Here is a 19,061-nt window from a genome sequence, read left to right as displayed (position 1 = left end):
ATACTGCTGCAAAGGATCTGGTGGCTTGCCACAATGGAAATGACTCAGCTAGCTTGTTTAAAGAATGATATTTTAATTGCTTTGTAGATCACAAACCTGCCAGCCTTGTAATTTACACTGCTGAAGAACAAGACGACATCTCTCCTTGGCAGACAATTTCTTCTTCTCTCCTGCAGCCGTATCAGCCAAATCTTTGTACCTAGAAAAATCAGCAGAAGTAGAGTTACTCTAATGTTGGCCTAGTCGATGTCTTTGCAGACATCGTTAGTTTTTCTTTGACTCTCAAATCTTTGATATCCGAACTGGAAGCTTAGGATTCTCCTAAGGGTGAAGATAACAAGAAAGCCAATCACTTTTATATCTTTATATTATTAGACATGACCTTGGTTAATAACAGTGTGGGACAAGTGGTGCTTAAAACTCAGATTTGCTTCCTGTCAGTTCTTTGGATGCCTCACTGAAAATCAATGCAGAAAGAATGCAAAGCCTCAACGACTGATTTCATTGGTACCGAACTGGGTCACTGAAAGGAGGAACATATTTTTTCAGTATGTGTCATATGACACATGCCTATTAAGGAGTAATTCATAAGAAAGCAACATCGATAAAAATGTTTTCCATCAGTCTGAAATAATTTTTTTTTCATTTTGAACAAAAGGTCTTATAGCAAAGAGACTTCAAGGAACTTGATCAGTTTACATTATTGGAAAGAAGATCAAGAGGAGACTTGATCACAGCATCGAGTACCTTCAAAGACAGAAAATGGTAGATGTTAAAGGGCTCTTTGATATACCAGATAAAAGAACTAACGAACTAATGTAGGAAACTTAAGTCATACAAAGTCAAATAAAGTATAAAATTCAAATTTTAACTGTGGACTACTACATATTACTAAACTGATGAATTTTATACATCTTGATGCTTCATATTATTACTACACTTTCTTAAAGGTATTCCTGAGTCTAGATCTGAGTGGATGTAATGAGATGGAATGCTTTTTCATTATAAAAAGCCAGTTTTTGAAAAGGGAAGATTTTGCAAAAGTGTCACTTTTGATTAAATTCTCAGTGAAATAGGGGTAAGTTTTGAAGTTTGCAGGCTAACTACATTTCGTGACATTTTATTTATTTGGTTCCTTAACAACTGAATTCACCTATAGCTCTGGTGCAACCCAAAACTGTGCTGTCCTGGGACCACTCATGCAGACCATGGCAGGCAAAACTGCAGGGCTGGAATGACTTCAGGGTCATCAATGATCCCAGGAGCTGTAGCAACTCTGGAGCAACATCTGCAGACAAACTGCTCTAAGGCCAAATTTCAGCTAGACTTCTAGTTTCCTGGAGCTGCACAGACCCTTGGGTATCTCAGCTCCTGCAGTCTGGAAATGTCCTCTGGTCTGGTAGCACTCCTGCTGAGGACTCTGTGGCTGAGTCTATACTAGTAAATGAAATGTGAGAGGGATTATTTCTCTGGCATATAAACCATCTGGCAAAAAACCAGCCCGTCTATTTATTAAGTATTCTGCTATGTTCTATGAAGCTGTGTTACCTTCCAACACAGTGTAGCCACATCTAAGCTGCCTTCTGGGACTGATCACTAGGCGGTCTTAATTCCCAAATTGTGCTCAGGAATTGTTTGGAGGAGTGATGGTGGGAAGGGGCCAAAACTTCACCAGAGATGCTTTTAGTTAGTTTAACACTCCTGATTAGCAGTAGAGAACTGCGGATCCTACTTTCACAATACCTCAACTAGTTGTACGGTCACGAAGACATTTTTTTATGGACTTCTATTAAGGCGGAGGCCACCTCATTTCCGTACTTGTATCAACTGGATTTTCTTAGAAATCATGGAGAATCAGAGGTGTTAGAGAGACAACTGCTGGAAAGCTTAGCAACTGCTGACTGAAATGAAGATGACTCATCATTGACTTAACAATGCATGAAGAAGTAACTGTGAAAGCGGTCAGCCTGAGACTTACTTATAGCAGAAACCCAAAGAAGTATATTTCATTCCTGAAACAGAGCCAAACAAAAATTTAAAAGGTTGAAATTCTAAGTTTGGATCAGATTTACTTTAGAACCATGCAAATCGCAGGAATCAAAACAATGATAATTAAACATTCTTTACAATCTGTATTATACAGGAGGCCAGGCAAAAATGATCCACTGCTTTCCCCCAGCTTTAAAAGTCTCTGAAATTCTACCACATTATCCTGGAAGTCTAATCAGAGTTCACAATTCCCTTCTTAGAAAACAGGACAGGCTAATGGTTGTGGTAGGAGAGAAAGAGCTAACTATGGAAATTTAATTCTGCCACAAACTTCCTCTGTGAACTTACTAAGTCATTTGTAAGATGATCTACCTTTCCTTATGTTAGACACTGAAAAGCTGCACTCCTAGCCCGAGTTAGTCATCTTGTTTTCAAGACAGTCTGTGAAGATAAGTATTTCCATAGGGTGACTTGTTCTATGCATCCTAGATATTTTTGTTAAAATGAGAAGAGATTGCCCTCTGGAGGTCCCTTTCTCTACTGACCTTAGATGGACTCAGAAGAGAAGTCCAGGCTGGATGTTTGTGTTCTGGGTGGCTGAGAGGAATCTCACCCTTACGTCTACTTGTCCGACTGACTTACTCATCTGCAGAGTAACTAACAGAGGGACTGAGAGAACTTCCTTATTTCTTCCATCTATCTTGTTCAAATATACTGGCTATCTAAGCACCTAGGATGAAAAAGCACTTTTAGACGTGGCGTCATCATCTGCTATCTCAAATCAATCCCTTTTATCTTGTATTAGGCTTCTCAAACAAAAACAACACAAAATTTGTAGCTATTTTTTCAGCCAGAATGGTTCCCTGATTTGATTCTCAGCCCAGCTGTGCAAATACCAGTGTTAACACCGTGGAAGTAATGGGAATTGGTAAGTGGGAATGAGCAGGCCGCACCAGTTGGTGGCAGCCCAGATTTGTCCTGGACAAAAGTGGTGATCTAATCATAATCTTATTTGATTTTTTGTACTTAATTTTAAATGAGTCAAAATATTTAAACTTTCTTCATTCTTTTTTTCCTTTTGGGGAGATAACCAAACACTATAACTTTGACTTAGGGATTTTTTTGTATTTTAAACTTGCTATTACCCTCAGTAAAAAAAAAAATATGTTAAAAGAAAGCAAAACAGAATTGACAATAAACTAAGATATGAATAAAGAAATAAAAACTTACGAGATATTATCAAAATGCAAAATGACATATCTTTAATGTACCAGATACTTTCTACTGTGAACTGAGATTGTGTTACCATGTAGACACAATAATTTAGTCCTCTTAAATTTAACCCTTTCATAGTCTCAAGAATAGTATCAGAACTTATTATTATTCAAATTTACTGTATCACAGAAAATAGTAATAAGAAATACTGAATTTATGGTGCAGGCTTGTATAGATGAACTTGAGCTACTTGCAAACAACAGGGCTTGCTTCTGGGGAAATGTAATCAGAGAGTCTTTGAAACTTTCCCTTACCAGAGAATTCCTCCCCCACCACTGCAGCCTTAGTTCACTCTGAAGCAAATGGACAAATCCAATTAAACATCAGTCGTCTTCTCACTAACAGGTCATACATTTTGAACCTAGCAAATACTGCAGTGTCTTTGTAAGGCTTTAGAGAGGAATCCAGTGAGCATACTCAGTGCTACCTTGCTAAAAACGTCTTTGATCAGGTGAAAAACACTTCAGCTAAACTTGGATTGATGAGTTAGGTATGGACTTTCTTAAACGTCAGTAGAAGACATTATTCAGGTGTCATATACCCTACTGTAATATCCATGCTTAAAATAGGTCAGATGAATTGTGCACTGTAAGACCCTCATTTCTTTCCATTGACTATGCAGATAGTCTATGCTCTTGAGTCCAGAAAGACATCTAATATCAGACAAAGTAAATTTCCTTCCCAGCCAAGTCAAGAAGCTGATAAACGCCAATATTTCATGGCCTAGCCAGAGCAACTCATTCACTAAGGGATCCAAAACAATTTAAAGGATTAAATTGAATCAACATCCCTCCACTACTATGTCAAGACTAATGTAGTGTTGATTAGGAAACAAATGCAAGACCTCTTCCCGTTACGAGCTGAGACAGGGTACACTACCATCGGGGGGGCTCTCCCCAACTCCCCTCCACAGGAAATCGGTGTGAGAGAAGCTCCATTTTCCCCAGCTTTGTCCTTAGCAGCCTCCTTGTACTAACTTGTCATTTTTACGTGCCTAAACAGATGAAAGAGCTTTTGGCTAGACAGGATAGCACTGTCAGCATGTACAGACTGGCCAGGATCCTCTGGTGTTGCAGAAGGTGTGCTCTGACCTCTCTTCCTTTGCTTCCGAATGATGCTTTTTATCAGGGAGATTTTGTGTTTGTTTAGACTAGATACTGCTGCCAATACCTTCAGGTAGCCTGTGAATATGGAAAACTCAGTTCTCTTAGGTCTTCACAGATAAGGATGTTATCTGATCATTTTCCCCCTCACTTCCCTAAGTGCACAGCTGACAAGATCCAGCAGGCTGTTTTTCCCTGAGACAGAATATTCCCCAGTTCAGGCTATGGCACAGGAACCCACAGTTATATTCTCAGGCTCAGCACGCTATTTGATTTACACGGAGTGTGCACAAATAGGCTGTAGGGCTGTACTCCCAGTTCTGTACACAGAGCAAATCTTTAAGCATAGGAATAAACACCATGCACTCAATTTCAATAGCACAACAGCATGATAGAAGATACTAATGGAAAGAACACGGCAAGTATAAAGGGCACAAAAGCACGCAGCTCCAAATCAACAGCTCAAACAAACCACATAGATGTCTTTGAAATGAAGCCTCAGAACTACTTTTTTGTTGTGGTTTTTCCCCCCCCCCCTATTTTTTTTCTCAGGTCTCTCTCTTGCCTAGCTAAGAAAGAAAGATGAAAAATGGCAAAGTAAGAGGTAGCTACCGACTGCAATCCAACGTTCTCAGTGATAGGACAGCTTCTAACACCAGAACTCAAATCTTTCCTGAAAGCAACTCCTTTTCTCCATGTCTTTGTCTTGTTATTTACAAAATCAAAATCAGGTATGGCTGGCATGTAACTGCTTTATAGGAGTGCTAAGTAATGTAGTTTTCAGTTTTAAATATCCAAACATAGCTTATGCAAGGAAAAACAATCAGTCCTGCCAGCGTAATTAATTATGTTGCAGTTTCGTTTTCTCTTTCTTTTGTTTACTACGATGTGTTCTGTTTGCCAAGGGAAAATGGCATGATTTAGTAAAATCTATTCAAAAAGTAGTGAATAAAAGAAGGCAATCAAAATTAACTTGTACCCTGTATTTCTGTTAGAAGAAATGCAAAAATTGTCATCACAAAGGAGTAAAAACAGGTTGTGCTGTCTTGCTAAATTCGTTTTTTTCCTTTCTAAACTTCCTCTTTTCTTCCTTTGACAACCAGTAACAGATTGATGTATTATTATGTCTGTGAAGTATGTGAAAGAGATGGACTTTGTTTGCAAAACTTGTCACTATGTGCTCATAACTCAGGATTTTTAGTTTTGTTTGTTTGGATTTGGGGAGGGTGGGGAGAGTGGGTTAGGCATGGCTCGTATTTGAAAAATCTATCGAGAGCTGAAATATCTAGAAGGCCTATCTACTGAAGAGAGAAATGTATTTTTTTTAAGGAAAAAAAAGGGATGTTTGGAAGATTTTCAAGTATTAGAAACCTTGTAAAAGTAGTCAGCAGCAAAGAGCAGGATGGAATTTTGATTAATGTTATGTGTATATAAAGGATATATAGTCATTTCACTTCCCTGTGTTACGTTCTTTTTTTCTGACCTAATTATTTTTGAAATATGAGGAACATGGGAAATTCCAGATAATTAGAAAAGGGGAAACAGATTATTATAGTTACCAAGAGAAGAAAAGAAAATTTATTCTGCCAATCTCTGTACAATATATATGACATAAATATCTCATTATACAGCACAAATTTTAATGACCAAAGCAGGTATTCAAAATTTTGGAGAGAATAAATCTTTGGGTGCGGAGAAGAAAAAGATGCCTTTATAAAGAACAGATTATAGTGCACAAACAGACTACATTTTGGGCTTCTTTTATAGGAGTACAAAAATACAGTATAAGAGGACTATAAGGTTGACCTTTATATGAAACGCATTTTGCACTGAGGCTGTTTCATACAGAGTTATAGAAATAATTCAGATGATTGGTGTAGAGGTGAGCATGAAGTGCAATTTGCCTGATAGATCTGAAACAATGAATAAGTATATATGGCAATGACCAAAACTTCAGAGTACCCGCCAACCATACTACTGTTAGTTTTTTAAATATCCTAATTGGTATCAAGCAACACAGGATTAAATGGTTAGATCTGCAGAACAATAAGCGTTAAGGGAGAAGATAAAATTAGAGCAATTTTGGAAAAACTGCAAGCAATTTTATTCTCTCTGGTTTAATCTGGCACACAGACATTTCGTGACAGAAGGAAACCTGGAAAGTACTAATGCTAAAAGTGACCTTTCAGCAAATTGACCAGATATCATAGTTTTACCACAATGATTTTATATCTGCCACTGGAAGCCAGAAACATTGATGAAACATTCTGATTTTCTACTTCAACAATTAAAAATTCACTTCCTATATAAAGAGGTGGAGGGGCATAGATATCATGCTTCAACATGTCAACGGAAAAAGGAAAATAGAGTGACATAAATGGTATGTAACTGAGACAAAAGAGCAAAATTAAGGACTAAGAAATAAAAGTGGAAAAGACTCAAAAAGCCCCAGAATATAATTTTACCTGCATGTGAGTGTGCCACTAGCCCCTTGCAGAGGTCAGTACAGGCTTTTGAGAGAGGATCAGGGCTGTGAAATCCACTGGATTAGAATACCCTCACATAAGAAGTGGCCATTTGGGATATTTTAATTTAGACTGAATAAAAAGTAAAATAAATTTCTCAGATGAAGATACTACTTTGGGATGGGTGACAGATAAATGAATTGGAAGGATTTACTTTTTTTTCTTTCCCAAATTGTACATTTTTGCATTAGGTTTTGACACCCTTAATCTTTTCTAGACACCTGAATTTCAATTTCTGGAGAGAAGAAATAACAAATATATGTGTGTCTTAATCCTAGAATACTTATTCATATACTTCATGTAATTAAGCAGGGGCTTCCTCATCTCAGACAATGTGGCAGCAGAATAATAAATAGAATATAAATTATAGTTCAGCTCTTGGGATTAGTGGATTCAGCTATGCAAATAAAAAATGAATTCACAACATCTGCTAAAGATTTGCATTACAATACTTTCGCATCATCTTACTTAACGCTGACATTCCCATTCGAAAGCAATGTAAAAATATATTTATTTAAGAAATTGGCAAAAATGACACATTAACTCAGAAATATGCTAGCATCACAGAAGCATGGAATGGTTTGGGTTGGAAGGGACCTTAAAGATCATTTAGTTCCAACCCCCCTGCCATGGGCAGGGACACCTCCCACTAGACCAGGCTGCTCAAAGCCCCATCCAGCCTGGCCTTGAACGCTTCCAGGGATGGGGCATCCACAACTTCTCTGGGCAACCTGTTCCAGTATCTCATCACCCTCACAGGAAAGAATTTCTTCCTGATATCTAGTCTAAATCTCCCCTCTTTCAGTTTAAAACTGTTACCCCTCATCTTATTGCTACACTCCCTGGTAAAGAGTCCCTCCCCATCTTTCCTGTAGGCCCCCTTTAGGTACTGGCAGGCTGCTATAAGGTCTCCCTGGAGCCTTCTCTTCTTCAGGCTGAACAACCCCAACTCTCTCAGCCTGTCTTCACAGGAGAGGTGCTCCAGCCCTCCGATCATCTTTGTGGCCCTCCTCTGGACTTGCTCCAACAGGTCCATGTCCTTCTTATGGTGGGGACCCCAGACCTGAACACAGTACTCCAGGTGGGGTCTCACAAGAGCAGAGAAGAGGGGCAGAATCACGTCCCTTGACCTGTTGGCCATGCTTCTTTTGATGCAGCCCAGGATATGGTTGGCTTTCTGGGCTACAAGTGCACATTGCCGGGTCATGTTTAGTTTCTCATCAGCCAACAACCCCAAGTCTTTCTCCTCAGGGCTGCTCTTCAGTCCTTCTTCATCAGAGCTGGATGCAGTACTCCAGGTGGGGTGTCATAAGAGCAGAGTAGAGGGGTGGAATGACCTCCCTCGACCTGCTTGCCATGCTACTTTTGATGCTGCCCAGGGTACAGTGGGCTTTCTGGGCTGCGAGCGCACATTGCTGGGTCGTGTTGAGCTTCTCATCAATCAACACCAAGCAGCTGTATATGAACACTTGCCTCTAACTCTGTAAATGTTTACATTTACCTCTAGATAGATATGCCTTGTGCACTGCTAACTTCCTCTTCATGCTCAGACACTCCAGAAACAGGCGCACAGAGCACTCAACTGCTTCACTGTATGCAGAATATATGGCTGCAGAACTAATTTAACTTTTGTTATCAACCTGCTAATTTGATGCTATATAACACAGAGGTGGTATAGCACTGGTGTGTAATGAAGCTAGTTTCCCTTCTCCACAGATGTAGAAGGTGGGGTGTCAAAATTAAAAGTCCTCCTGCAAAACTAAAAGGTCTAAAATCACAGAAAATCAAAAGGTACTCGCTTTTTTTTTTTTTTTTAAACAGAGATCAGAATAAAGGAATGCCTGGGAGAAGAAGTTAACAGGTGATTGAACAGATGTGTAAATTTTTGCCCTTTCCTACCACAGAGGAGAAATGTGCCTGGTGAGTCTAAGCCACATCTCACACTACTCAGTCTATAAGGAATTAGAAGATATTTATGTATCCCTTTCTTTAAAATCACACTAAAAGGCAAGATTTTTGGTGATTTGACACTTGGCCTCCAGGAAACTTGCTGCTGAGCCTCACCAGCAGGCCGACTTCGAGTAGGTCAAGATAGAAAGTCATCCTTCAAGGGGCACAGGACAAGGTTATGAGTGCTGGTCTGTAGATCTGCAGAGACAGTGGTGGGTATAGTATTAAAAGGAGATGAAATTATGAAAAGACTTTGAAATGGTATTCAGAGAAGGACATGCTTAGGCCCAGCTCCTGTCACAGTGTTTGGAAGCTTGGAATCAGATGCATGAAATAACTGCAAACAGGCTGTGTAAAGCAAAGTGACTTATGACTTTTTCTGAAAAATACACAAGGCCTTTTCAGAAACATGATGTGATACTGAGTTGAAACCCCAAAGTGGGCTTAGACACTTTCCCATTTGGTCTTCTGGAGGGGTTGCTACTTCATTGGCTCATTGTTTGCCAAAAAAAGCACTTCCTAGCTCATTTGTAAATATACCGAGACAGACATATATTGCAGAAGCAGAAAGCGAAACCAGAGTAAGATGGTAAATTTGATATTAAAGGTTAATAGGATTGAATATGATGTTCCACCTAGATGATACTTTATTTCTTCCTTGCTTTTGTTTCTTCTTTTCTGTGTAATTTTGACTCAGACAAAGAGGAATGGAAATACATAAAATCCTTCCCACAGTGCTCACTAGTAGCTCAGACAAGGTGAATTAGGATTATGGGGCAGTATTTTAGGACCTTCTTAAACCATATAGGCAAAATAGCTTCTCTGAAAGATCATCTCTATCTGCTTTCTGCTGTGGGAGCTTCCCTTGTGTGCTCTGAACGCTGTGAGTAGTATCAGTCTGGGTAACAGACTTGGTTCTGAATTGTATAATGGTCAGAAAGACCATTCATGAGCAACATTTTTCAAGACAGGCTAAGGCTGTCCCCTTGGCATACTATACCAATACTCAACCAGAATCTGCCCTCATTTACTGTGGAGTACAGCAGGAGTGATTCTGCTAAAACTGATGATGTTAAATTAATGTTATGTTGGTCTAAGAGAAAAAGAAAATTAAGATCCAGTGATTAAGATACATGAAAGGATTTTACGTGCGTGCTTGCACAGGATTTTGTGTTTGCTCTCAGATGTCACCACTATTAACTGCCTACTATTATTCAGTCTGACTAGGAAATCTAGCTTTAGGAAGTCTCATTCCAGGTTCTCCTGATGAAGATTAAATGGTTGTAAAGAATATCAAGATGTGGATAAGGAGAAAAAGGGTGCCATGAATGTTTGAGTTGAGTGGAAAGAATTCAACAGCTGCAAAACCACAGAAAGAAAAAACAGCAGGAGGGTCACAGTCGCTTTTGAGTGTGGAGCAGCTGGACTGCATTTATACAAGTCCTATCAGCAGCAAAGAAAAAGCAGTAAAGAGCAACTAATTATATTTTTCTAGGCATCAAAAGCACACAGTTATATTTAATTAATCAATGAATACAAAGGAATTATTTTAAAACTACGCAGCAAAATTAATCTATGCATGTGACAATTTGCACATTAATTAGATAATTCAAAATTCCTGCATAGTGCCATTTGCATAAACTAGTGTGTTGCATACTTCTTTAAAATGTTTATTTTAAAGATAGGCTGTTTGTATTAATTTAACAGGCATTTCCTTAAAAGGGTTTCAATGTATAAGGATTAGTGAAGATGTTAGTGGTTGATAATATTTTCTTCTAACAGGTTTATTTCTATGGCAGGCATTTAACTGAACTTCTTACTACCATATATAAATCTGTGTCCATTATCTTTGTCATTATGTGATGTCAGCAAATTATGAAGTACTCAATAATTATTTTTATTGAAACATCAAGCTTCTGAAATTATTTAATGTTATTATCTGCTTGTTATAGGCACACTCAGCTTGTGAAATGCGGGTCAAGAACTTTCAATATTCTTATTTTTACATAAATATAATATTATCTATTTTCATAATCCAAGATTTTAGATGGAATCCAGTACTGCGGTAGGTATTTTGGTACTCTGTGGGAACATTTCTCTGTCTTTAGAAACAGCACAAGCTTTTAAATTCAGAGATGTAAAATATGCATAAATATTATAAGGATATCATAAAGTAACAGGGTTATTTAGTGACTTAATAAATGTTTAGTTAACCCTGAGGAATCATAGGATCATAGAATGGTTTGGGTTGGAAGGGAACCAAAAGACCACTTAGTTCCAACCCCCTGCCATGGGCAGGGACACCTCCCACTAGACCAGGCTGCTCAAAGCCCCATCCAGCCTGGCCTTGAACACTTCCAGGGATGGGGCATCCACAACCTCCCTGGGCAACCTGTTCCAGTGCCTCACCATCCTCATGGTGAAGAACTTCTTCCTAACGTCAAATGCTAGTGGAAACTGAATGTCAGTCCAGAGGTACCAAGGATGGCACTTAATTCTGGAAATAAAATAAACATTTTAAAATTTCACAGATCCTTACTTAAGTTAAAATAAAGAAAACAGTTCAGCCACAATTATGTTTGTGTGTGCCCGACAGATTTATCATTGCCTAAAAAAATTAATGTAGCTAGGGGAAAAAAAAAAAAGACAGCAGAAAAAAGGGCAGAAAAATACCTCGTACACCCATAGTAGTGGAGGGAGAACAATACCTTGAGGTTCTCTTTGAAACAATCTAAGAACCAGGACTTTCTCTATTGCACAAAGCAATAAACTCCCTGTAAGAAGCTTCACTAAGTAAGTTTTATATATTCTATACTAAATGTAATATAAATAATGCTGGCAGATTATTCAGATTTCACACCAAACATTTTGAAGTTAGGGACTGCCAAACATAAAACTGACCACGCCACCTTTAGTTCCTTGTATCTGTCTATTTTATTACCTAATTACATCCTCCTGCTCAAGGGACCCCTTTTCATGTCGATCCTGCAGAACTCTAAGTACATGACAGGCATAAAGAATTCAACTGATTTCAGTGGAATAACACAAAAGTTTACACCCATTTATAATTGTTTTAGCGAATGAGGGTTGCATTATAAAACTCAGAAGATGCCCAGCAAATATTTTTGCCTTCTAAGTATAGAATAAAGCTAGATGTCTGATCTACCACTGAAAACTCCAGTCAAAAAAAGAAACTTCATTTTCTCTTACATTCATTTGTGCACTGCTGGTAAGCCCTTGAAACACCAGCAGCTTTATCATTCTCATGGTCCAGCTCTGTGACATGTAACATACGGATTGATATTTTGCACGTACAATACTACTTATTCTGTGGGCTACAGAACTGATGATACCATGGCATAACTTCAAAGGCTGCTTTTGTTTCAACTCTAAAATGTTGTTCTCTGTTTTTAGTTGGAGCCTGTAGCAAACCATTAATTCTGTTCCTTGCTGCACATGGGAGGTAGACTGAGACTGAAATACCTGCAAAAATGGATAAATGTAAAATAAGTCAGTTGAATCATATCCTAAAAAAGACCATTTTTCTCTATACATTGTAAATTAAGTATAGGCTCATTAGTTGAGCTACCATAGGCATCTAAAGTTATCTAGCATATTTATTGTCTTTTGAGTATTACACAGGACCTAAGGGGGAAAATGGAGAAAATAAGCCAAATGGCTACAGAGAAACACCTAATGGGGATATTGGTCTATTTGTAACATATAAAGCTACTTCGTTTGTTCATAATATGAATAGGCCAGATACTGTCACTATACTATCACATTGTACAAAAAATTTCAAATGGCCTATAGCCTTTAAGACAGTCCCAAATACCTGCTTACATCTGTGCAACTCCCCAGGTGATGTACACCAATTTGAATACATGTGGCTTGCTAGGGATAATGTCAGCGCACTCTGGGTTCTGATCATCCCTTAAAGAATAATAATCTCCCACATCAGCAATTTTTCACAAAGGATCAGTAATTTAGAATAATTGTGAGACTGCTGAAAATTATTCCAATCCGGGCCCCACTATCAGAAAGGTCGATAAAGGAAAAAAAAAAAATAAAAAAAGAAAAATGCTGGAGGAAGCAGAAGGAAGAGGGGACATTTGGAGTGATGGCTTTTGGCTTCCCAAATAACGCTTACACGTGACGGAGCCCTGCTTTCCTAGAAATGCCTAAACACCTGCCTGATGATAGCAAGTAGAGAACGAATTCCTTATTTTTCTTTGCTTGCACGTGCAGCTTTTGTTTTCCTATTGAGCTGTCTTTATCTCAACGCATGAGGTTTTTGCCCATGTGATTCTCTCCTGCACCCCACTGGGGAGGGGTGAGCGAGCAGTTGTGTGGGGCTGAGCTGCTCACTGGGGTTAACCCACAAGACTTCTTTATAGAATGTGGTGATTACCAAAACTGCCACAGACATAGTAATTTTAAAAATGACGGTTTTAAACTTTGTGGATGACCTTCATTCTTCACAGGAAATAAGTCATTACCATGTTTATGAATTTGGGTTTAAGATGCCTTCAAAACTGATGGCTTCAAAATACTTAATTTACTCACCTTTTCTTGCAATCTAAAAGAAAGACAAACAAAAATGATTACCCTCAAACAGAAATATCACTTCCAGCTCTAGGTCTGAAGCAACAAACTACACAATGGTGAGATTGCCATTTGGTACAAATTGATATCATTACATCTACTTTAATGGAATATTGCTATTTAACACCAATCAGATTATGCCTTGCTCTCCTCACAACGATTTAAGGTATCATGGCACATATCAATGCACTGCTCTATGAGAAGACTGATGATATCATTGTATAGCAGACAATAAAGCTAAAAGGGCCACTGTGATGACCTATCACTTTGCAATCTACTCAGTACATGATTCTCACTAATGTCCTGCCCAACTTGCTCGTAAGACTCTGAAATGTTTTGATGCACTTTTTAAATTCACAAATGATTTATTATGAAATATTATAACTTCCCTTGCTTTCAACAGGTTAAAAAGAGAGAAGAAATACAGAGAGAGGAAAAAAACAAACGAACACCACCAAAAAGCTTCTGGACAAAGGGAGTTCAGATATGCTGTGATAAGTCCCACACAAGATCCACAAACATAAACAACACATCTGTGCAATAAAGCATCAGCTAATAGTGCTAATTTGATCAAAAGCTTACAATAGTTATTAACAAAGGCTTTATGTCAGTTGCAGAAGGACAGACAATATTTGACAAAGCAATGATATTAGCATGAACATAAACTTTCCTGCCTGAGAAAAAACGTATCTCTTCAGAATGACCTCCAGGCAAAGTCAGTTGTCTGGATGAGTTAGTAACAATTAAGTGCTCTGAAGCCATTTTTAACTTGAAGTCCACTATTAGAGCGTTTCAGTATCAATGAATGCTGCCCTGAGTAGAACTGCATATTTCAAGATCTGCATTTAAGTGTAACTTCTAAGAAGAATTTCATCTAAGAATAACTTCATACTGAAATCAGAGGAAAACCTGTAATTAAAATAGGCTTCAAATAGACTTTTTTCACCCTCACTGCTATGATTATCATAAGAATCCATTATCACTGTGTTCCATATCTTCCTTCCTAATATTTCCTATTAAAATGGATGTTTTGCCATCTTTTTAAGTAACTTTAAAACAAAAAAAAAAAATCATCAGACTGTTAACTCTTTTTAACGTTCTATTTTCAATACAATAAAATCTTAGAGATTCTTTATTTTTAATTGACTCCATACAGCTTACATGTTGCAATTTAGATATTTTAACGTATTCTGTCCATAGAGCAGAAAAAAGTTAGGCAACGAAAAGAAGGAGGGAGAAGAAGGAGAAGCAGAGGGGAAGAAGGGGAAGAAGAAGAGGAAGAAGAAGAAAGAGAAGTTTTCAAAACCTGCACATGACACTCTTGCCGGTTAGCACAACTACTTGTGCTAATCTAAGTTGCATGTCTGCCTATGCAGAGGTACAACTAAAGACTAGATTGATACAATTGAAGTAAAGAGAATTGGAAATAGTAAATCATAACACTCTGCTAACTTATCTCTTCTTGCAACAACACTGTAAGAGATGTGTCTACATACAGCCTTCATGTTTTCCTTCATAGCATGAAATTTTCTCTGCTGTTCCTTGACCAGCAAGAGAAGGTAGGATGGCAGCTCCATGATGGAAAACACAAGACTTAGTTGAAAGAATTAAACCCAGAAAAGAAGTCTAGAAACCAGAGAGACAGTAATGAAATTCAAAGAAACACTCAAAAAGTGCAGAAATAAAGACAAGGAACAGCACACTACCAGACAATTATGTGGGCTTTCTGAACAGCATGGTTTTTCTCATAGAAATCCTGCAATTCTCATCAGCTAAGTGAAAGGCTCACTTTGCTTATAGTTCATATAATCCACAGAGGTTATACTGAGATCCAGCAGCCCTGAAGGTTTGCCACTAAGGGCAGGGAAGGCTAACACAGATGTCTTATTTCGGGACCTGCCCAACTGGACCTTGCAGTCTCCATTGCTAAGCAGTGTCCCAGACACAAGAAATACGTGTGACATGTGAACCTCTATCTTTAAGGCAATAGTTCATAAATTCTTCCTTGATCAAGGAAACAGGCCAAGCAAAGCACGGGGTACTGTTCACACACTTGGTGAACCACATTGAAGAAGAAAGAGAGAGGAAAAAATTATTTGAATTTCTAATCCAATTTACAAAACATTACCGGTAGAGGAGTGTTTATAGAAGAGGATGGTACCAAAATAAAATTGTTCAGAAGGAGTGAAACAGCATCTTACTGCCTCATTTTTACCTGAACATGCCTGAACAGCTGTATTCTTGTACTTCACTGACCAAGAAATATAAGATCAGCTCATTACTCTAGAAGGGTCCTTGATCACTATCATTATTTTTAAAAATTTATATTCCAAATGGCTTTTACATGTCTTCCTTGAGCACCAAGTGAGGTGAATGACACAAAAGTCAGCCAGGATCCATTTTATTAATTGATGCAAAGAGATTAGGTTCTAGATATTAAGCCTGTACAACCAGGCTCTGTCTGTGCCCCAGAGAGTTTCTGAGCCCTATTGTTCTACACTGGTAATAGAGCACACGCTGATACTCACTTTCTTGCCGTTGCACTGAATACCATAAACATAACAAATAACTATGTTCCTACTACAGAACTTTGTGTATATCTCGGGTGGAATTATCTTCATTTTAAATAAGATATCAAAATGCTAAATGCTGGAAAGAAACAGCCATCTACAGACAGTTCCTAATTCTATGGTTATTTTACTGTTTTCTTCCAGGAAAAGGATATTTGAGGATACTTTGCCTGTGTGTACAATTTGGGCTGCAAATTGGAAACTGAACTCTTCACGATGTTGTTTGTGCCACTGGTTTGACTGAAAAGTAAAGCTAGAATTTCAAAATCTAGCCCACTGAGAATGATTCTGAAGATATTAGTGCAAAATATATGGGTAATCTTTTCCAAGAGTCTAGAATGCATGTTACTGAAGGCTTTCTATTTTAAAGATAACGTAAAAACTGTTTTCTGTCTCTCTACTCAAAGAGCTTTAGAAACTGAGCCAACACTGCAGGCAAATTCAGCAGAAACACTGCAGCTAGAGTTGGCAAATCCACTGAAATCACATATATCATTTCATAATTATATTGGTGCTGCCTGTTTTTACAGCATTTAATAGCATCTGACCTTATTAATTCCCATTTTTATTATATATTCATTGACAGTAACTGTCACAGCTTCCACTTAAGAACCAGAATTTCCACAAGATTTCTTTTCAGATCAACGAACTTTGGTGATTGAGGGGTTCACCTAGCAGTTGTCAACTTTTACTTTAATAATACAGAAGCAGAACCAGTAAATCCAAAAAGGACAGCAATAGAAATAATGATTAAGCTTTGTAGCCCAGGAAGAAGTGCTCTTGCAAGATATGACCTTTCCTTAGCTACTGTCTTTCTTTAGCCATCATAAGAGTTCAAATGTGACTCATAAATATATGCTAGAGACCAGTCATATTGATCCCTAATTAGATATTAATATAATTGTATTCAAAATTATCCAATTAAGAAAGCAATAGTACTGTCTGTATTACTGATAAAATATCCTAATTTTTCCGATATTCTATCCCTTCACCACAAAGGCCCCTAATTCAAACAGTCTGTCTTTTTATTAGCCAGCAAAACACAAGGTTTTTAATTTTTTCATTAATTATTTTTTTTAACTCTGACCACATTACCTATATGATAAGGAAGACCTGAAAAGTAAATGCATGAAAACTGCAGGGAGGGTGGAGGAGAGTAGCAATGCACTGTCTTTTGAGAATTGAAGTTGGGATCTGGGCCACAATTTCTCTTTGATTTTGCCCAGTGCTTTCAGACCTACCATTAATATCCTTTACTTCCCAAGCCAGGTAAACCAGGGAGAACTGCACAGTACCTTCAGCTCTAGAAAAACGAGATTTCCTTGCATCACTACATTAAACACTGCAGCTGAGCTAAACCAAGCTGTGAACCACAGAGCTGCATTCACTGAAACTCAGCCCACCACAAGGACTCCAAGACACAAACTGAAGGTGAAAATCTTACAGGTATGGGTAAACCTCTCACAGGCACCCATCTGGGGATACATTTTGCCAACTCTAAGTCTTGTCATTCTTGGGTCACACTTATCAACTGTATCAGGATAGCAGGATATCTTGGGTTTTACATCTGTAGGTGTATTTTCCCACCTTTGGGGCCACACAGTCAAATTGCTCGTTAGCATGACTCAAACGGGGAGGAAACTCTCCTTTTCAAAAGAGAAAACCTGCATGAAAATCAAGAGTCCCTACTAGTATTTAGCATTTACAAACAAGGACACAGCAGAGCATGACAGAATAAAGCAAAAATTACTTATCTTTCCATTTCTTACAAAACATTCAAGATAAAATTAAGGTGTAGGCAAATTTCATTATTCTCAGGTGCATCCATCATTGAGTTAAGAGACGGAAACTATCTATTTTTTCTTTCCCTCTCTGTGTTTTTATGTTGTCAGCTGTCAACATCTTTCTCCCCAGAGTAATGGAGTGTACTTCCTTTGCCCCTTGAGGCAAGCCATGGGGGACCTAAACTGTTTCAGCCCAGTAACAGCACTTGGTAAGAGCATTCACTTCATCTTTCTTTGTATTTTGTGATTCTTTTCCTTTTGTTTTGTGATTTTTCTGCTCCCCCAACCTCAATATAATCAGTATAAATTAAGCAAATACACTTATTCCCTATTAAAAAAAAAATAATCCAAAAATGAAAATACAAGAACATCATCTTCACTCACTGTGATAGAGCTGTATTTTATCCCTGGGCTTCTGAGTATGATGGCTCCTTCTGGATGTGAAAATACCGCAGAAAGTGGAGGACCTATCCGCTGGTATATATTTCTATACTCAAAGGTAATCAGCAAGCCTTCATTGTCTTTCAGATCCTACTCCTGCTCATGTTCCTTCCTTAATCATAAGGTTTTAACTAAGCCTCTGACTATCCATTTCTATCTAGAGCAATATTTTTTCTGTTTTGTTTTTTTTTTTTGTTCTTGGTTCCAGGGTAGCTCAGAACAGTTTGTTCACATACACACCAGTATCACTGTGACCTGTTGTGAACGCAAGTTCTCAGAACTGACATTTTATATGTTTGTATGTTATTTCCATTGGTTTGGGATTGAGAGACCCTAAGTAAAATTTAAGCTGATGTAATTTTTTCTGTCTTTTGCAACTTGAAGAACAACAACCAGTACCTCAGAAAGAGAGGTTTAGACTCTTGTGCAGCATCCTGACTGTTCTGCAAGAAGCAGCTCTTCAAAAGCCATCGCACTCTGTGCCCATGCTCAAAGTCTGCCCGAATGCATACCAGTGCAACCATTGCTGTAGGGGCTGGAAATCACAAACCATTCTGAACCATGCAAAGGAAGTACAAGAGCCATGATAGAGAAAAAATAATTGCAGGAACAGAGAAGATACTATTTTCCTAAGTATTAGAACACTAGAAATACTGGTTTGACACCACAGGAGATAAAAAATTGAAAGGTGAGGAAGTCTATCAACTTCAGGTCTATAAGCATATATGGAAATCTGACAAAATCATTTCTTATTCCAACCAATGAATAGCAGGACAAGACCAGAGTTAGGCTGAACAGCCAACAAAGCAAATCCAAGAA

At 38.1% G+C, this 19,061-nt stretch overlaps 1 protein-coding gene across 2 annotated transcripts in view; it reads right to left on the bottom strand.

Annotated features, from left to right (window-relative positions):
• The window catches only part of MYO16 (myosin XVI), a 327,046-nt gene that overhangs the window by 69,473 nt on the left and 238,512 nt on the right, over positions 1 to 19,061 (bottom strand). For both annotated transcript variants that reach the window (XM_054193468.1, XM_054193479.1), the window contains one exon: positions 97 to 199. In XM_054193468.1, coding sequence (XP_054049443.1) covers positions 97 to 199 — 103 coding nt within the window. The remainder of the gene's footprint in view (positions 1 to 96; positions 200 to 19,061) is intronic.

The sequence above is a fragment of the Rissa tridactyla genome, chromosome 1 (assembly GCF_028500815.1).
Source record: "Rissa tridactyla isolate bRisTri1 chromosome 1, bRisTri1.patW.cur.20221130, whole genome shotgun sequence".
Classification (NCBI taxonomy): Eukaryota; Metazoa; Chordata; class Aves; order Charadriiformes; family Laridae; genus Rissa; species Rissa tridactyla.
The sequence above is the reverse complement of the archived record's forward strand: the minus strand, read 5'-3'. Positions and strand labels throughout refer to the sequence as shown.